The sequence below is a fragment of the Chiloscyllium plagiosum genome, unplaced genomic scaffold, assembly GCF_037043375.1.
Source record: "Chiloscyllium plagiosum isolate Xiang-an unplaced genomic scaffold, Cpla_swu_hap1 HiC_scaffold_9, whole genome shotgun sequence".
Taxonomy (NCBI): domain Eukaryota; kingdom Metazoa; phylum Chordata; class Chondrichthyes; order Orectolobiformes; family Hemiscylliidae; genus Chiloscyllium; species Chiloscyllium plagiosum.
In genome coordinates, this window is record NW_028270147.1 from 93,042,851 (window position 1) to 93,061,523 (window position 18,673).

Genomic DNA, 18,673 nt, shown 5'->3' on the forward strand with positions numbered 1-18,673 from the left:
CACTGAATCACAAAGAAACTGGGATCTTGTTCCAGATTAAGGATTTGTGAAATATCATATGACTCAATCTCCATCTTCCTTTGCCACAGGGTTGAGAGGCCAAATATAATGAGACCAGGGTGCAAAGTTTTTATTTAGCTCTCATTTTGAAAGTGTGTATTTATTTTCAGATACTATTGCGAATTTGTCAGTTGGCACTTAAATTGGAACTGCTGGTGCAAACATGATTTTGCTGCAATTCCACCCCTAGCTTGTTTTGTACTGTTTCACAATATCTCTTATGTCTTCTTTGAACTCTTGCCGTCGTCATCTCTTTTTCTTGCTGTCTTGCTCTCTTTATTCTCTGTTGCTCAGCCCTTGCCTCCCAAGATTATTTTTACATGATTTAAATGTCATGAGACACAAACAAAAGCTACAGCAAATATGTTAGTACACTTTCTTGCAGACAGGCATAACTTATATTTGATTATTTGTTATTGTGCTTTTCAAAATTATGTGAAGAGAATTGTCTGGGAGTTGAAAAGCTGAATGCTGCAATAGAATAACCGTCTGATCAGAATTAGTGCGTCCAGGAATTACGCACACTGCAAGTTTGCTGACTTGATAATCCAAGGTCAGGTTACCATATCAGAAGTTGGAACTTTATTGAATCGACCAAAGCTTTCTTGTGAAATATTTAAGAAAACTATTATCTCTGCAGTGGACAATTTGAATATATTTTTATCTTTACCAATTGCTGTTTTGTTTAGTTTCATACTTTGAATATTAGAAATATTAGATGCTGAAAGGTAATGAAAAATTTCAGAAAACTATTTTGAGACAATTTTGGCTATCCAGTGACAATATTATACAGTCAAAGTGACAAGTGTCACGATGGACATTTGAGACACAAAAAATTCACGATGAATGTGGACACCGGTAACGATACTTGAAAATATTGACACGCAATCTGTGAATACAGGAAGACATAGTACAGACATTACATATAAGTGTAAGATTTAAAAAATATTGATAAAGATAAAAGCGCGCCATAACAAAGGGTATACATGGTCTTGGATTTTTAAAAGTATACTAATTTGATTTTATTGACTTGATGGTTAAGTTCATAGTGTCCAGAGGCTGACCTGTGTTGCACGATTGAAGAAATGTTATTCCTGATGCAGACACATTCAACATTTCTTTAACTCAAAATGCTCTGAGCAAAGTGCCTTTATTGTTGAATTTCCTATTGCTGTAGATCTCAATTCTGAACAGTATCAACACAAGTCTAGAATATCAATTAGAACCATTTAAGACTATTCAATTCATGTGATCAATCAGACTGGAAGTCTTCATCACTAAGCTGTTTTTTAAAAAAAATGAAACGCAATTTTCAGAGTTTGTGTCGTGACTGGATAGCATTGAGATAAAAGAAAAACTATGTAGCTACCATCCATCAATTGCTAATAAAAACTCATCATGCAACTGTAAGCTTATGATGAATATTTATTTTGTTTTGTTGACAAGCACTGTTCCTTCACAGACTTTTAGTACATTTGTGTTCTAGACTTTGGTCAGCCGTGTTTTTTTTTCGAAAGGGATTCAGCAGTAAAGCCTAATCACTTATTATTAAGAACGCTTGCTTGGGATTGACATTTTCTAGAATACAGCTGTTGAACACATTAAATATGAGGAAGATATACAGTGCTTCACATGACTTTTAATGAGGTTTTACCATACACCCTCTATTTCACAGTAAAATGGAATAATTTTGTTTAGTGTATCCTCTGAAATTGGAGACCTGGCTGACACATTCTGTTGCTCATTTGGAACGAGTTTTCCCAGTTACTAATCTATCTTGGTTGGTTGGTATGGTTACTAGAAAGTATTGTGTAATTTCAAAGCTGAGATATTTGAGAGAACCAGCTTGTACTAGATTTTTTTTGGCCACTACACAGCTGTACAAATAAAGGACTGAATTCTTGTGCCTGGTCGCCAATGCTTGACGGAAGAAGATGATATTTACTGAGAGCTGTATTAAGCATTTGATTCTCATTTTAAAATAAATGAAAATTGTGCTCCTTTTTCAGGAGGCGACTCCCCACCATTATGGTGAAACTTCGGATGGCTCAGAACCTAAAAACAGCAATTACCTTCATTGAACAAGGACGTATCCTTTACAAATATTCCTATGGAGTGAAGCTCTAGAGAGATTTTTCCATGCTGCTTCATTTGCATTTCAGGGGTTACAATAGAAAAAAAGTTTTGAAATTGGCTGATGTGCAGCCAGTATGCTTTAAGCAGGACAAAGGAAGAAAGACAACGTTTTAATTTAATAGTAGTCGTGTCCCCACGCTTGTAATTACTTTCAAGCCATAAGCTCCATTTTATTGGCTGCCAATTCCAATCATAGCGCTTGTGATAATAGATGGAAGTGTACTTTGGCAGCTTTCTCACTCTGCTTTGTTCTGTTTCTCCCCCTTGCATTTTCTTGTTGTTGACCCCTGCCCCGCCGGCCCAGTGTAGGGTGCTGAACTAACATAAACTGTTCCAATTTAGAAACAGGAAACAGAATAGTGACCATTTTGAATGTTCAAGTATATGACCGTTGTTATGGGATGAGCTACAGTTTGCACATGGGACTGTCAGGTTTCTTGATGCAATTTTTTTCGGTAGCATTTGTTATTTTATTATCTATTATCTCCCATTTTATTGGGAATTGGCACAGTGTTGTTTGATCACCCTTCTCCATGTTTACAGTTTTACTGTCAAATAAATTAGTCTACGAATATAAATAAGCAGTTTTCTGAAACATCTAATAGTTGATTAATTTCAAATGGTAAGTGAGCTGATAGGCTGTTTTTATTTATTTTGCACAATGCATATTACGTTGCTAACGTAGAATCTGCATGACGTGACCTGTATTATTTTAATGTTCTTCCTATTGCAAATGTTTATGTTTATGAGACCAGTTATTAATTCCACCCTGAACGGTGTATTTTCTGTTCCTGGGGAAGTTTGCCGATAACTACCTATTCTTCCTATTTTATACCAGTTCATATCTGGCATAGCAATTTTGCATGTGATATGTCTCAAAATATACCGGGTATGTGTGTGCCCGTTTGAGTACACATATCCATTAGAAATATGTTGAAGAGATTGGCGGTTTTGCAGAATCTTTAAAAACTTTAAGCTGAAAAAGCTGTTCATAACTGGGGACATTTAAAAGAATAAACAAATGGGAAATGTGTTGAAAACATTGAGTTTCAGGTTCTTCTTGCCTAAAATAAACCCATAGCTGGAATATTTTGTGGATTTATCAAGACGATGTCAGAGATTAAAAATAATGATTCTGCCATCATTCGCCTTCATGTGTGTGAACATTTCTCAAAGTTTGTGGAGAAACTTTGCTCTTCATCTTCTTTCCATGTCTGTGCCTTTTCAAGGAGCTGATTGATAGTGGGGACAATGCAGTTGGCTATGTGATAATAAGGGCCGTTACATAAATGGTCTGAAAGCAGCTGTGTTTGATTCGGGCACTCTTTCACTTATAAACCCGAGTACTCATCTACCGTTGCAGAGTGGTTAGTCACTGTGCACTCATCCAAGTGTGTAATACTTTCTATTCTATGATTCTTTCAATTGCCATTCCCCTCAGTTCTGCTGAACCATTCTTTCTCTCCCCTTGTTCTGTATTCTGTCTGTCGATTCCTTCCCAAGGCAGTAATCCCTCCCCCTTTCTCCTGCTGTAGTTCATCATTATCTGTGTTCTAAAGATAGCTGATTCCTCCCAGATGCTGCTACTTTATAACTACATTAAAAGAAATTCATCTGCAGTATTTTTTTTTTCATTCTTGGATGAGGGCATTGCCAGCTAGACCAGTATTTCTTGCCTATCCCTAATTGACCAGAGGACGGCTAAGAGTCAACCACATTGCTGTGGGTCCGGAGGCCAGGTAACATTGGTGGTTTCCTTCCCTGAAGACATTCTAAAACTTGGATAATTGGCATGGATTAATGGTTATCACTAGACTCTTAAGTCCAGACTTTTATTAAATACAAATTTTCACCATCTGGCAGGATTTGAATCCATGTCCCCACCATGTTACCTGGGTCTCTGGATTACCAGTTCAGTAATAATTCCAATAGGCCATTGTCTACCCTTAAGTAATTGAGAATTATGCACATACTATAAGAGACAAAGAGAAAGTGAATTGTACAAGAGAGAAAGCTATGTAGAATGAGTAAGAGAACATGCTTACATTAGTAACATGTGGCAGACTAAAGAAAAGATATTTGCAAGCCACACAAAGAAAAGCACAATGCAAAGAGGGTAGCAATGTTCTGTTTTGCAAACAGAAATATCAAATTAAAAGTACTTAATGAATGTAAAATAAGTAGTTTCTAATAAGAGTATGCTGTTTTACTTAAGTTACTGTTTTCCTTTGTTTTAATACCGTGGTATACAAGGACAACTTAGCAGGACTAATTGTGTACACAGGCTTCAACTAGTAGAAGTATCCAATAGTTTCATGGATCACTTCTGATTACATAATTAATCTGTTTCTATCTTGGTTGAACTGATCCCCCATTTTGACATTTGTCTATTTGCCAGAAAATGATGATAAAGCATTTCTAAAAGCTTAAACAGCTGGATTTGATCACTTTTACATACAACAGATTTACCATGTTACACTGCAGTTTAATAGTGCGGCTGTATGAGAGCCTATAGTTTCAGTTTAACCCATTTTCGGCTGAGTATTTTCCTGAGAAAAGTTGCTGGATGGAGACATTTTCTCTGTTGCCCATTTTCATACTTTTCAGTATAACCATTTTTTCAAAAAGGCCCTTTAATGATTTTGCTGTTCCTCTGTCTACCTCTCTGCTCTGGCTGTTGTCTGTCTGCATTCCCATTGGATAAGACAGAAAGGAGCATTGAGCTTATTTAAACTGAAAATGGATGCACGGCAACAATGAACTTTGGGCAGTTCTTTTGTCTTAGGAGATGAAAATTGTACTAATGTTTTTAATTCTTCAATTTATTTTCTTCTTCCTTTTTCATGGCTATGAATAGGCTTCCCACCTTATGGTGACTCCCTCTGAGGATTTGAATTTCTATTGTACCCTAAATGCAGATAAAGTTAGAACATTTACAAGATGTTTGGGTAGGTACATGAATAGGAAAGATTTCGAGGGATATGGGCCAATGCAGGCTAGTGAGACTACTTTAGTTTGGGGAAACTTGGTTGTCACTGATGAGTTGGACCGGAGAGTTAATTTCCCTGCTGCGTGGCTCTGTGAGTCCGTGAAAGGCAGTTTGATGCTGTATCTCAACCTTGAACATTTTGTTCATTTTAAACTAAACTTTCAGGCCAGAAGTTGAAGCAAGGTTTATACAATTTGCTAAATTTTGAGAATGTATTTCAATTTGCGAATGCACACTTTTTATTGAGTTTCTGTATGTTATTTTTGAGACTGCAAAATGCATTGAAATTCAAATAGTCCTATATATTTTCAGTCACTCCAGGCTTCTGTGAGACTTCTCTAGAAATTCATGATTTTTTTTGTTCGTATTTCTGTTGATTTTACTTGGTGTTTCTATATGCTGTAACTTTTATTAAGCATCTGACAATTTGTTTCAATTCTTGGTTGACTAATTAATTCCTAAGTTTTTATCATTGCAGGACAGACATTGTGATGGCAATGTGACCCATCCTTTTGTTAACATATGTAGAATATGTATATACATGTATATATTTATGTACATGTTCATCCATATACACATTTCTTTTTAATGCAGAGTTGGTATTTTATTTATCTGTTTTTGATTGTGGATTGAAATGGTACAATGCTTTTCTTAAAACCAAAGATTATGCAAAGTATTGTTGCAGTATTAAATTACAAGTTATTGAAACTCCTGGTAAGTCATATTATACTGTTGCTTTGTTCAAGCAGTGCGAGCGTTCAGCAGTGGGGTTGTGTACAAAGTGAGATTTGATGAGTAATAGGTTGTTGATTAGTTGGTGGAGTTGTGACCAGTTGTGGAGGAGAATGGCCTTCAGCCAGACCATAACTACTTGATTGGCTCATGGGTAGATAAAAAATGTAAAGACACCATAGTCCTATTGGACCATAAGTTGCTGTCTCATTATAGAGAGGTGACTGGTGGCGGTTTAACCTGAGGGTCAGCAGACGTGGAGAGAGGTTGAAAAGGAAAGTCCATCACTCTAACCTCAGTTGGTGCGGGAATCGAATCCACACATTTGGCATCGCTCTGCGAAGCAACCCAGCCATCGAGCCAACTGAACTAACCAACTCCAAAGACAAAGTCGCCATAGTCCGACTGGATCATTGGTCAACTGTCTCATTCGAGAGAGAGAGAGAAAACTGGTAATAGGTTAACCTGAGGGTCACCATACTTCAGGCAGGGGAGAAGTTGTGCAGGAGTGTCTTCTATGTTAAGCCTATCCGATGTGGGAATAGAACCAAGCTGTTAGTGTCAACCTGTGTTGCAAACCAGATGAAAAGCTTGAAAGATTAAATACTGGCAGAAGCCTTCAGACTGTGTTATGGGCAGATGATAAGGTCATAAGGTTAGAAGCAGGAATTAGGCCATTCAGCCTATCAAGTCTGCTCCGCCATTCGATCATGGCTGATAGATTTTTCAACCCCATTTTTTCCACTTTCTGCCCGTAACTTTTGATTCCCTTGGCATACGTATCTCTGTTTTAAATATATCAATGAACTGGCCTCCACAGCCTTCTGGGGCAATGAATTCCACAGATTCACCACTTTCTGGCCAAAGAAGTTTCTCCTCACCTCCCTTCTGAAGGGTCTTCTTACTCCAAGGCTGTGCCCCTAGATCCTCATTCCTCCTGCCAATGGAAACCTCTTCCCAATGCCCACTCTGTCCAGGCCGTTCAGTATTCTGTAACTTTCAATCAGATGCCCCCTCATCATTTTAAACTCCATTATGCATCGTCCCAGAGTCCTCAAACATTCCTTTCTCTCTTCAGGCTTTAGGTATTTTACTGGAAATCCAGTTTATTTTTCTCACTGGTTACTCTCAATTGTGGTCTTTAACCAGGTATCGAAGAGACTTTGCAGTTAGTGTACCACCTGTGCCTCCTGTGAAGAAGTGAAAAGAAATTGAAGAACAAAACGTCCTGACAATTAAAAGGGTCATCTCACGCAAACCTGTGAGCTGGGGTCATTGAACTGCTTTCCCAGTACTTTTTTTACCTCCACCCATAACACCAATATTTTTTCATCTGTCTGTGTCCATCTATGAGTATGTATAGGAGGGTTTTAGAAGAGGATTAGAGTTCTAGTGGAGTTACATGCAGCCATTTGACAGTTGTTCAATTAATTTGTAATAAAAATAAGTTCCTCTTAAGCACAGAAACCTGTTCCATGCTTACTATTAATCTGGGTTTATAAGACAAGTGAACTGGGGACGTTTTGTACTTTTATAAAAATCTTTAACTTTTGTGATGACTGGGAATAGCAGGCCCTGAATTCCAATGTGCTATCCCAGTGAAGTGTAGCAATGGCTGGTTTGAAACTATGGCAAATGCATTTGTATTGATAAAACTTTGACCTCACCCACATTGAGGTGTGAGTGTGACCAGCACCAGAGAAACTTCGCTAGCATTCTTTGAAATGTCATGTCCGACATTTCCATGTGGTTGTTCTTTCATTTGGGTTAAGCACTCATTTTGCTCTATTGGAATTTTGTTTTTTTACTGTCTTTGTCGAGCTGCTTTCTTGGTTTGGACTTCTGTTTGTCTGTTGGGATACATAGTAATAATATTTCAACATTTTCCAAAGCTTTTCCTTTTACCTGTGTTGTTAGTTTCTCTTTTATAGCTCAAATCTAGTGCTGGAATTGGTTTTTACTATGCACCTGATTCGAAGAGCAGTGGCAGAATTCCGTTGCCAAACTCAGGTAGCAGTCCTTCAACCTCGAGCTGAGAAAATGAATAATGAGATGACTCAGTCATTGAGTCCATTTCAGCAAACCAAACCTTGTCCTGCTCAACATCTACAGGTGTGTGCATGTGCATGAAAGAACAAGGAATCTGAATTCAGTGATGTGGGAACCTTTTGCACTTTAAATATCTATCTTGGATAAGGCAAGATAACAAGGTACAGATTGAATTTATACCTGTAATCATTTTGTTTCAAATGCTGAATGACTCTGATACAAATAATTTTCTTAAAGCTCTGTTGATGTTTGATTTTGTCCTAATCCCAGGCGATGGTAATACTGAACAAATCAGATTCCAGGGTGATTAGATTAGATTAGATTAGATTAGATTATTTACAGTTGGAAACAGGCCCTTCGGCCCAACAAGTCCACACCGCCCCACCAAAGCGCAACCCACCCATACATTTACCCTTTCACCTAACACTACAGGCAATTTGGCATGGCCAATTCACCTGACCTGCACATCTTTGGACTGTGGGAGGAAACCGGAGCACCCGGAGGAAACCCATGCAGACACAGGGAGAATGTGCAAACTCCACACAGTCAGCCGCCTGAGGTGGGAATTGAACCCGGGTCTCTGGTGCTGTGAGGCAGAAGTGCGAATCACCGTGTCGCCCTTTTTATGTTGATTATATACAAGAAATGAAGAAAAAAGCTAGACAGTTCAATCTAATCTTATAAACAGCAAAAGAAAATTTCAACTCTTTTCCGAGGAATGTTATTTACAGGCACTTAATGCCAGTGAATCATTGGTCCTATCTTCACCTCACTTCAAACATTTGTTACTGAACTGATGAAGTTGCAAGTATTTTCCTTTGGCAGTTTTCTGCACATTCGCCTGATGTGTTTTTTTTTCCAAGACACGTAGCATAACTTACATTCTCTTCTCTGATTTTGACTAATTTGAGGTTGTGAAAAACACTTTAGTCTTCCTTCTAAATTCTATTGACCTGAAGGCTTGAGCAAACTGAAAACTGGCGTAGGTTTGGTGGGCTTTAGATTGGTTTCACAGGTCGGCGCAACATCAATGGCCTTAGGGCCTGTACGGCACTGAGAGAAAAAAACCTATTTATCTCCTGGAATGGATCTTTTCTTCTGAATTGAACCTGCTTGTAGCCCCTGGCTGTTTATCATTTTTATAGGTCGTAAAAGTCCCGTTTAGTAAACACCCCAGCAGTTAGTTTGTCTTAATTTAACTTAAATTGTATTTTTTCTTGTAAAGGCTATCTTTAGTCCAGTGTACCAAATGTCTTTCTGACCCTTTTCTTAAAATAAAATGGTAAGGCCTTCACAGCCCTAAAAAAACAAAAACGCAATTAACTTTACTTTTGAATCCAAGTTCCCAAATAATTATGATGTAATATAAACATTTATCACAATTTCTTTGACATTCAAGGATTAAAATTGTGAGGAGCCTACATTGAGTGGAAAAGAAGGTCCTATTCCCTTTTATTAAAGGATCTAAACCTATAGATTTGAAAGGATAGGTATGAGGTTTAGACAGGATTGGTGGTGGAGTGTTTTACATACCGCAGATGCGGGGACCTGGAACTCTGCAGAAAATGGTGGTGGAAGCAGATACTCTCAAAGGATTTACAAAGTATTCAGGCTTGCAGTTGTATTAGATGACTAACCAATAGTTGAAAAATTAGGTTAGACTGGATGGCTATCTGTCAAACAGTGTGGACAAAATGGGCTAAATGGTGCACATTTCGATTATTCTTTAGGAAAAATAATTTCTATACCGTGCAACCGCACTCTTCCTCCAACTCTTCACTGCTGTTTACTTTTAATTTGATTTCACCTGGCTTCACTGCATAACATGTAACTTTAATCCTAGTTGTCAGTAAACTGTAGAGATCCAGCTGGGAATGTTTATATACGGAGACTGATGGCCTAAATTTGAAAGCGGGTTCATAGACCCCTGCATCAATAGATTTATGATGCTGCTGGTTTAATGTAGGTTTGGCTACGTTGAGGAATGCAGCTGATGGATGGAAGCAGCAAGGGTTGAATGCTTGTCTGCCTGGTGTATTCCTGTAAAAGTGGCTTTAATTTATGACTACATGCATGCTTTCATTCTGCAGTGTCCTTCATGGAATTTGGGGATGGTGTCTGTGAAAGAATTTTGGTAACTCCCTGTCTATTCATGACAAAAGAATGAGGCTATGAGGTTTTCTGGCACAGACCAAAAATGAGCCAATCCAGACTCCACATTTCTTGTGATTATTTACAAGCATTATTGGTGGAAGATCTGACAAGTTGAGGTAAAAAATTTGGGAAGAATAAACTAATGATAATGTTGAACCATATACCAGCATACATAAATATTTCCACAAAATATTAGTTTGAAAGCTGGGTTAGTTTAACAAAACAAGCTAATATTGTGCAAGTGCTACTTTGGTTAATATTTTGCACTTGCTTTGTTCGTGATACAGCTTTTGAAATTTTTTTGTATTTTCCATGCACCGATAGTTGGCAACGCATTTAAACAAAAGTTATTTATTTTGTGAAGCTATTTTGGAAACTGGAGGCTGAATATAAATTGATGTATTTATATGGAAGTACTTCATTTTACAGATTCTGGGTTTGCACCATTGACTTATGATATAGACTTATGGTATTATAGAATATTACAGCCTGGTGTTTTTTTTAAGTAGCCAATAAAAGCAGTTGTAAACGCAAAAAAAAAGTTGAAGCTAAATGAGCTCTGACAGATTAGTAGTTGCAACTATTGGAAGTAAAGCCTTTGCTTATCTTATCATAGTATTGGTGTCCTTTGTCTGCACTCTGTCTGCAGAGATTTAGACATTTTTGGCTGAGAAAAATTATGTCACAGGTTGTGATACTATGAAGTAGGATTTTTATTTAAGGATTTTATTTCAATATTTCCATTGCCACCTTCAGAAGTTTCTGCATCTCAGAATTTGTCTCTCGAAGGACTGAGTTGTCTGGGGGTATATATATCAGCGAAGAATAAATTTTTATCCCTGCCCAATATTCTTCTCCATCTTCAAGGCCAGACGAAGCAAAGCAATTTCATTGTGTCACTTGCATTCCTAGTTGGAAGCACTGCCTCAATACAGACTGGCTATCAAACTTGTGGCATTTCTGGACTCTTTGGCGCACGATTATGTCTGATGCATTTACCCATGAAGCCAGCTGGGGCCTTGTAAAAAAAAATTTAAAAATCTGTCACACAATGTTCTTCAAACCTCTAGATATTGCACTTTAATGTTGAAAACATTCTTGGCAACTGTTCTTGTGTCCAGCAAGAAATTCACCTTTTGTAGCACAGTATGAATGCTTCAGCTGTTCCTGTTAACACTGAGCCCAGTTCAAAAGAATAAGGGAGTTTTGTTCTATGATTTCTATTTGGCAGAGTTCAGGTGAACGATCTGCTGTGAACACAATTATTTTCCCCCTAGAGTAATTGTCCTGTTGTTTATACAATATATACATGTACTGACCATCTAATTTCCCTGCAACTGAGTGCAATAATTACATTGTAAAGTCCTTCAAAATGTTTCAGTAAATAACAAGTCCTGCACTTGACTGTGAGCCTGTAAGTTGCTCATGAATAATGCAGCAATAAACAACAGACTGGTTTTCTTTTTCTGGAATTGCAAGTATGTGTGTAGGCAGTAAGTAGGCACTAAATTGGGCATGGCTTTTTGATTGAAAAATACTCTAAACCTCAACATTAGAAGAGTACTTAGGCAAGGTGCAGAAATATATCTGACTTTTGGAAGACCATACTCTGATAGAAGTTAGCCCTTGCACACAAAAAAAATCAGAAACTGCTTCTTCAACCTTCTCCCAGTGGCTGATATACTTCAGAGATCACAGCAAATATACTTTGCTGATAACATTCAAATAATGACATTGGGTATAATTTTAAATTGCTAAGGAAAAACATTTTCTACTGGAGTGAAGCACTTATATGCTGTCTCATTTGTAAAGAATTTTAAAATATTTTTTACAGTTTTTTTGGTGAGCATTGCTTTGCATAAGAATGAACAGTTTAGATAATGTTTTCAAACCCCAAAAGCAGACATGAAAGATCTTATCTCTTGTCGTTTTGTACATTCATCAGCAGCAGCACTGCAAAAAAAATTGACTACATTGCCACTGTCATTGAAATTGTTTAGCTGCTTGTTCAGCATCCACCACTGCACCTCTTCACTATCCTTTCTCCTTGTCTGTAAAGCTCAGCCTTTTCCTGCATTTAGCTCATACCCTTGTATGCTTTGCTAATGCAAGTGCACATCTAAATACTCCTTAAATGTTATGAAGGTTTCTGCCTTTAGAACCCTTACTGGCAGTGAATTCCTGATTCCTCCTACCTCTGGGTGAAAAAGTTTTTCCTCACATCTTGGGGCAGCGTGGTAGTTCAGTGGTTAGCACTGCTGCCTCACTGTGCCAGGGAACCGGTTCGATTCTAACGTCGGGCGATTGTCTGTGTGGAGTTTGCATGTTCTTCCCATGTCTGCGTGGGTTTCCGCCAGCTGCTCCAGTTTCCTCCCACAGTCCTAAGATGTGCAAGTTAGGTGGATTGGCCATGCTAAATTGCCCACAGTGTCCAAGGATGTGTAGGTCAGGTACATTAGGCCAGGAGATGCAGGATTACAGTGATAGGTAGGGTTTGGGTGTGGGCGGGATGCTCTTCAGAGGGTCAGTGTGGACTTGTTGGGCCGAATGGTCTGTTTCTATACAGTGGGGATTCTGTGATTCTCTCAACCTTCTGCCCTTACCTTAAATCACAGTCCCTTGTCATTGAATGCAAAGACTACACCTATACCTTTCCTTTCTAGTCTCTAACATCACCTTATACATGAGATTTTCTTCCTGCTCTTGATCCTGTTTGTTTTGTTGATCACCCAGCTTCTCTTCCTGATCCTCCTCGCTGAACTTATTCCCTGACGTCACATAATAGGCCTTTTATTTGCTAATGGGATGTGAACCTCATAGCTGGGGCAGCATTTATTCCACGTCTTCATTTGTTCTTGGGAGGTTGCGGCAGTCAACTACTACTTTGAGGCATTGGAATCCACTTGTTGTAGGTACCCTCACAACGGTGTTCAGGAAGGAGTTAAAGGATTTTGACCCAGGAACACTGAAGGAACTAGGATATTTTTCTGAGTCAAGATGGCGAGTAGCTTGGAGGAGAACTTGCAGTTGTTTGTGGACCGTGTATTTTGTCCTTCTGGATGGATATGGTTGTGGGTTTGGAAGATAATGTTTGAGGAACCTTGGTGGATATCTGCAATCTATCTTATAGATGGAAGACACAGTAACTACTGAGCATCAGTCGATGTTTGTGAATGTGCTTCTAATTAAGTGGGCTAATTTGTCCAGGATGTGTTAAACTTCTTGAGAAATATACTGGCAGGGAGATTTGCTGGAGCTTTTCGGGAGGATTTAAACTAGTAAGGTTGGGGGGAGGGCTGGGGTCTTAGGGAGATAGTGAGGAAAGAGATCGATCTGAGACTATTAAAGTTGGGAAAAGGAGCAAGTCAAACAGTCAGAGCAGACAGGGACAAAGCAGAGAACAAGGTAGGACTGATAAGTTGAACTGCATTTACTTCAATGCAAGAGGCCTAACAGGGATGGCAGATGAACTCAGGGCATGGTTAGGAACATGGGACTGGGATATCATTACAATTACAAAGACGTGGCTCAGGGATGGACAGGACTGGCAGCTTAATGTTCCAGGATACAAATGCTGTAAGAAGGATAGAGAGGGAGGACAAGAGAGGAGGGAGGTTGGTGTTTTTGATAAGGGGTAGCTTTGTTGCCATACTTGGGGAGATATTCCTGGGAATACATCCGGAGTGGTTAATTGGGTGGAACTGAGAAATAAGAAAGGGGTGATCATCTTTTTGGGATTGTCTTATAAACCCCTTAATAGTCAGCAGGAAATTGAGAAACAAATTTGGAAGGAGATCTCAGCTATCTGTAAGAACAATAGGGTGGTTATGGTAGAGGATTTTAACTTTCCAAACATAGACTGGGACTGCTATAGTGTTAAGTGTTTAGATGGAGACCAATTTATTAAGTGTGTACAAGAAACTTTTCTGATTCAGTTTGTGGATGTACCCACTACAGAAGGTGCAAAACCTGACCTCCTTTTGGGAAATAAGTCAGGGCAGGTGACTGAGGTGTCAGTGGGGGAGCACTTTGGGGCCAGCGACCCACATTTTGACAGTATTACTCAAGAACTTTCAAAAGCTGATTGGGGATAGATGTTTGCAGGTAAAGGGAAGGCTTAAAAATGGGAAGCCTTCAGAAATGAGATAAGGAGAGTCCAGAGACAGCATATTCTTTCCCCAATCAGCTTTTGAAAGTTCTTGAGTAATACTGTCAAAGTTTGGGGTGAAAGGAAAGGCTGGTAGGTATGTGGAATTCTGGTAGACTAGAGAAATTGAGGTTTTGGTCAAGAATAAGAAGGAGACAGATGTCAGGTATAGACAGCAGAGAGCGAGTGAATCCTTTGAAGAGTATAAAGGCAGTATGTGTATACTGAAGAGGAAAACCAGGAGAGCAGAAAGGAGACATGAGATAGTTTTGGCAAATTAGGTTAAGGAGAATCCAAAGGGTTTTTATAAATACATTATGGTCAAAAGGATAACTAGGGAGAGGATAGGGTCCCTCAAAGATCAGCAAGGCAACCGATATGTGGAGCCACAGGAGATTGGGGAAGATACTAATCGAGTATTTTGCATCAGTGTTTACTGTGGGGAAGGATATGGAAGAAATAGGATGTGGAGAAATATATGGTGACATCTTGAAAAATGTCCACATTAAAGAGGAGGAAGTGCTGGATACACATAAAGGTCGATAAGTCCCCAAGACCTGATCAGGTATACCCTAGAACTCTGTGGGAAGCTGGGGAAGTGATTGCTGGGCCTCTTGCTGAGATATTTGTCTCATCGATAGTCACAGGTGAAGTGTCAGAAGACTGGAGGTTGGTTAATGTGGCACCACTACAGAGGAACCTCAATTATCCGAATACCAATTATCCGAAAACCAATTATCCGAAAATTGGATTGCCGGAAGGAGATCTTGAGGTCCCGATAGAAACATTACATCAAAGACGTGTTTCAATACTGATTGCGTCTTTTGTTTACAGTGATTAAACTGGCACCGTCTCAAATGACTGACCTGCCCTCTCTCTTTCTCCCCACACATTCCCTGGAGTTATACACAGGGGTGTACCCTAAATCCCTGTTCCCCACATAATCTCTCCAACATTGTCCTGTACAGGGCAAAGTTGGAACCTGTCAAAAAGTTGCAGTAAAAAGGTGTGTGTGTGCACGTGCACACGCGCTATTTGAAGACTTACCCCACAAAGGCAACTGCAGCAGTCTTGTTGTTGGTGTCCAGTCCAGCTGCCCAGGAGTGTGGGCGGGAGGAGGTGTTGCACAGGGTTTGGAGAGGGTCGGACGATTGGGGGAGGGGCCTTGTAAGGATGTTGCCAGGGTTGGAGGATTTGAGCTATCGGAAGAGGCTGAATAGGCTGGGGCTGTTTTCCCTGGAGCGTTGGAGGCTGAGGGGTGACATTAGAGGTTTATAAAATCATGAGGAGCATGGATAGAATAAATAGATCAAGTCTTTTCTTTGGGTTGGGGGAGTGTAGAACTAGAGGGCATAGGTTTAGGGTGAGAGGGGAAAGATATAAAAGAGACCTAAGGGGCAACCTTTTCACACAGAGGGTGGTGCATGTGTAGAATGAACTGCAGGTGGAGGCTGGTACAATTACAACTTTTTAAAAGCATCTGGATGGGTACATGAAAAGGAAGAGTTTAGAGGGATATGGGCCAAGTGCTGGCAAATGGGACTAGATTAGGTTAGGATATCTGATCAACATGGACGTGTTGGACTGATTGGTCTGTTTCTGTGCTGTACATCTCGATGACTCTCTGACTGTAATTGTTGGAGCTGCACTGAATCAGACGCTTGGGGAGTATTCCCTTTCTCTTTGACTTTGCGTCTTTTGAAAACTGTTATCTCATTCTTCCTCAAAATGACTTACCGTGACCCATTTTGATCTCTCAAATTATTACCACATCCTCAAAATCCACTTTTGAGCTTCTCTAATCTGGTTTCAGTCCTATTGTTGGACTGAAATCATCTCCAGTTGGCTTTGGCATCTCTACAATTACTGACACTCTTCAGGTTATCCCTACGCTATTTCTCTGCTGTTACACTGTATGATTGGAATCTGCTTGAGCCAAAGATTGTTCCAATGAAACACTGGAAATGCCAATACCATTACTTTAAATTTCTGCTCCAAATTGCACTCTTTTTATTAATTCCAGCCCTCCATTAACATTGACTTGAGTTCAAATAGATCGTATGCAATCCTATCATCCTATTTAACCCAGCTTCAAGCTTCCAACTCCATTACCTTCCCTTGGCAAAGTAATCTTCTGTCACTACGGCTTTATTTGTTTCTTCCTGTGTTGCCTTTCACCTGCTGAAATTTTCATCTTCTTGATCTCCAGACTTGAAAATTCCTGCGTCTTCCTCCCTCCATAAATCTGAACTCATTCAAATCTCCGGCACCCTGTTTCCTGAGCAGCATCTAATCTTCCTCACCCATCTTTCCAGTGTTTGCACAAACTTTGGCTCTGCATTTTTAGGTGCATTCATGGCCTTTCCCTCCTCATCTCTTTATTGATACCCAGCATCACAAACCTGGGTTGTGTTCTTCCAGCTCTGAGCTGTTGTGCATCTGACAGTCATGCAGTGACTGTGATGATTGTCGGCTCCTAGGCTCTCAGCTCTGGAATTCTCTGCCTTCATCTTTCTACCTCTGCAGCATCCCATGGTTCTTCAAACTCACCTTGGACTAATCTTTTAATTTCCCTTTTTAATGTCATGTGACTGTACTAATGTTTGCCTGATTCCACTTCTCTAGTGCCTTGAGAGTGTATTTTTTATTAAATACATGTATAAACTGTCATACGAATAGTAATTGTCATCATCCTGATTGTCGAATTGAAGCTACAGACTCAACTTCTTTGTTTTTGAGACAAGACTGCACATCAAATACAAATAATGTAATACCCAGGTATGTATCGGATCCTCTAACTAATAAAAAGATGATGATCTCTTATTCAGAATGTTCCTAAATGCCTTGGGCTTCATTGCCATTTTGTGAACTTGCCAAGCAGCCTTATTGTTCTCTGAACTCAGCTTGTCAGCATCAGCATTTCAGTCTTTGTCTTAAATACTACTTCATCTAATCACTGTAATGTTTCAAATTTCTTGCAGGAGATGCAGTAAAACATGTTTATCCTGAAAGATTTTGTCATTTGTGGGAGTTATACTAAGCCACATCTATGGTATAAAACTCTTTGCCAGGAATAAGATCTTTGAATTTGCAGGCTGTATTTGATCCCTCTGCTGTTGGGATTAGATCCAGTTTGGTCTGTGTGAGGTCTACGGTGAAATGCAGTTTGGTTCTGGAAGCATTGTTGATCTTTGTACAGAAAGAGTGGAGGCAGCAGCATGTCAACAGGAATGCTTAGATAGAGTCACGGAGATGTAAAACATGGATACAGACCTTTTGGTTCAACTTGTCCATGCCAACCAGACTAAACTAGTTCTATTTGCTACATTTGGCCAACACCTCACTAAGCCCTTCCTGTTCCTATACCATGCATATAAAATGTTGCAATCGTACCAGCCTCCACCATTTTGTCCGGCAGCTTGTTGCGTACATGCACTACCCTCTGCATGAAAATATTGCCGCTGGGTTCCTTTTAAACCTTTCCACTGTCACTTCAAAGCTATGCCCTCTAGTTTTGTACTCCCATACCTTGGGGAACAGACCTTGCCTATTCATCTTATTCATGCCCCTTGTGATTTTATAAACTTCTATAAAGTCACTCCCCAACCCTCCATCTTCAGCTGCTCGACAGAAAATATTCCCTGCCAATCAGCCTGTCTCAAAGCTCAAGCCCTCCAACCTTGAACCCTCGCTCATCACTCATCTCCAAAAATTCCTTGTGGTATGTGTAATGTTGCTATCATATTTTGAATTGCTTTGAACTCTGGTGTTTCTAATACAGACAGAAATTTAAGTTATTGTTCACTTGTAGTTTTAGATTAGATTAGATTACTTACAGTGTGGAAGGCCCTTCGGCCCAACTAGTCCACACCGACCCTCTGAAGAGCAACCCACCCAGACCCATTCCCCCACATTTACCCCTTCACCGAACACTATGGGCAATTTAGCACGGCCAATTCACCTACCCTGCACATTTTTGGACTGTGGGAGGAAACCGGAGCACCCGGAGGAAACCCCCAAGACACGGGGAGAATGTGCAAACTCCACACAGACAGTTGCCTGAGGCGGGAATTGAACCCGGGTCTCTGGCACTGTGAGGCAGCAGTGCTAATAACCACTGTGCCACCGTGCTGCCCAGTTTCTTGTAGTTGGTAACCCAGGTCTTTGTGTCCACATGCCTCTTTTTCTCCTCTTATAATATGAACACTCTTTTAACTCACGGAGACCTCTGTGTTTTGGGGTATTAATTCTGATAGGATTAGCTTGTAGACAGTGGATGATTGCTAAAACACTGAGGCTTGTTTATTTGCTGCTCAGTTAGGATCAGGACATTGATGGATCAATGTTTTGAGAGGTTGGTGTTTCAGTGGTATTTAGGAAAATCTTCCAAGGAAAAGATTGAAATA

At 39.7% G+C, this 18,673-nt stretch overlaps 1 protein-coding gene across 1 annotated transcript in view; it reads left to right on the forward strand.

Annotated features, from left to right (window-relative positions):
- imp3 (IMP U3 small nucleolar ribonucleoprotein 3) overlaps window positions 1–18,673 on the forward strand; it is a 264,779-nt gene that overhangs the window by 112,549 nt on the left and 133,557 nt on the right. The window contains exon 4 of the mRNA XM_087990922.1: window positions 2,070–2,149. Coding sequence (XP_087847048.1) covers window positions 2,070–2,149 — 80 coding nt within the window. The remainder of the gene's footprint in view (window positions 1–2,069; window positions 2,150–18,673) is intronic.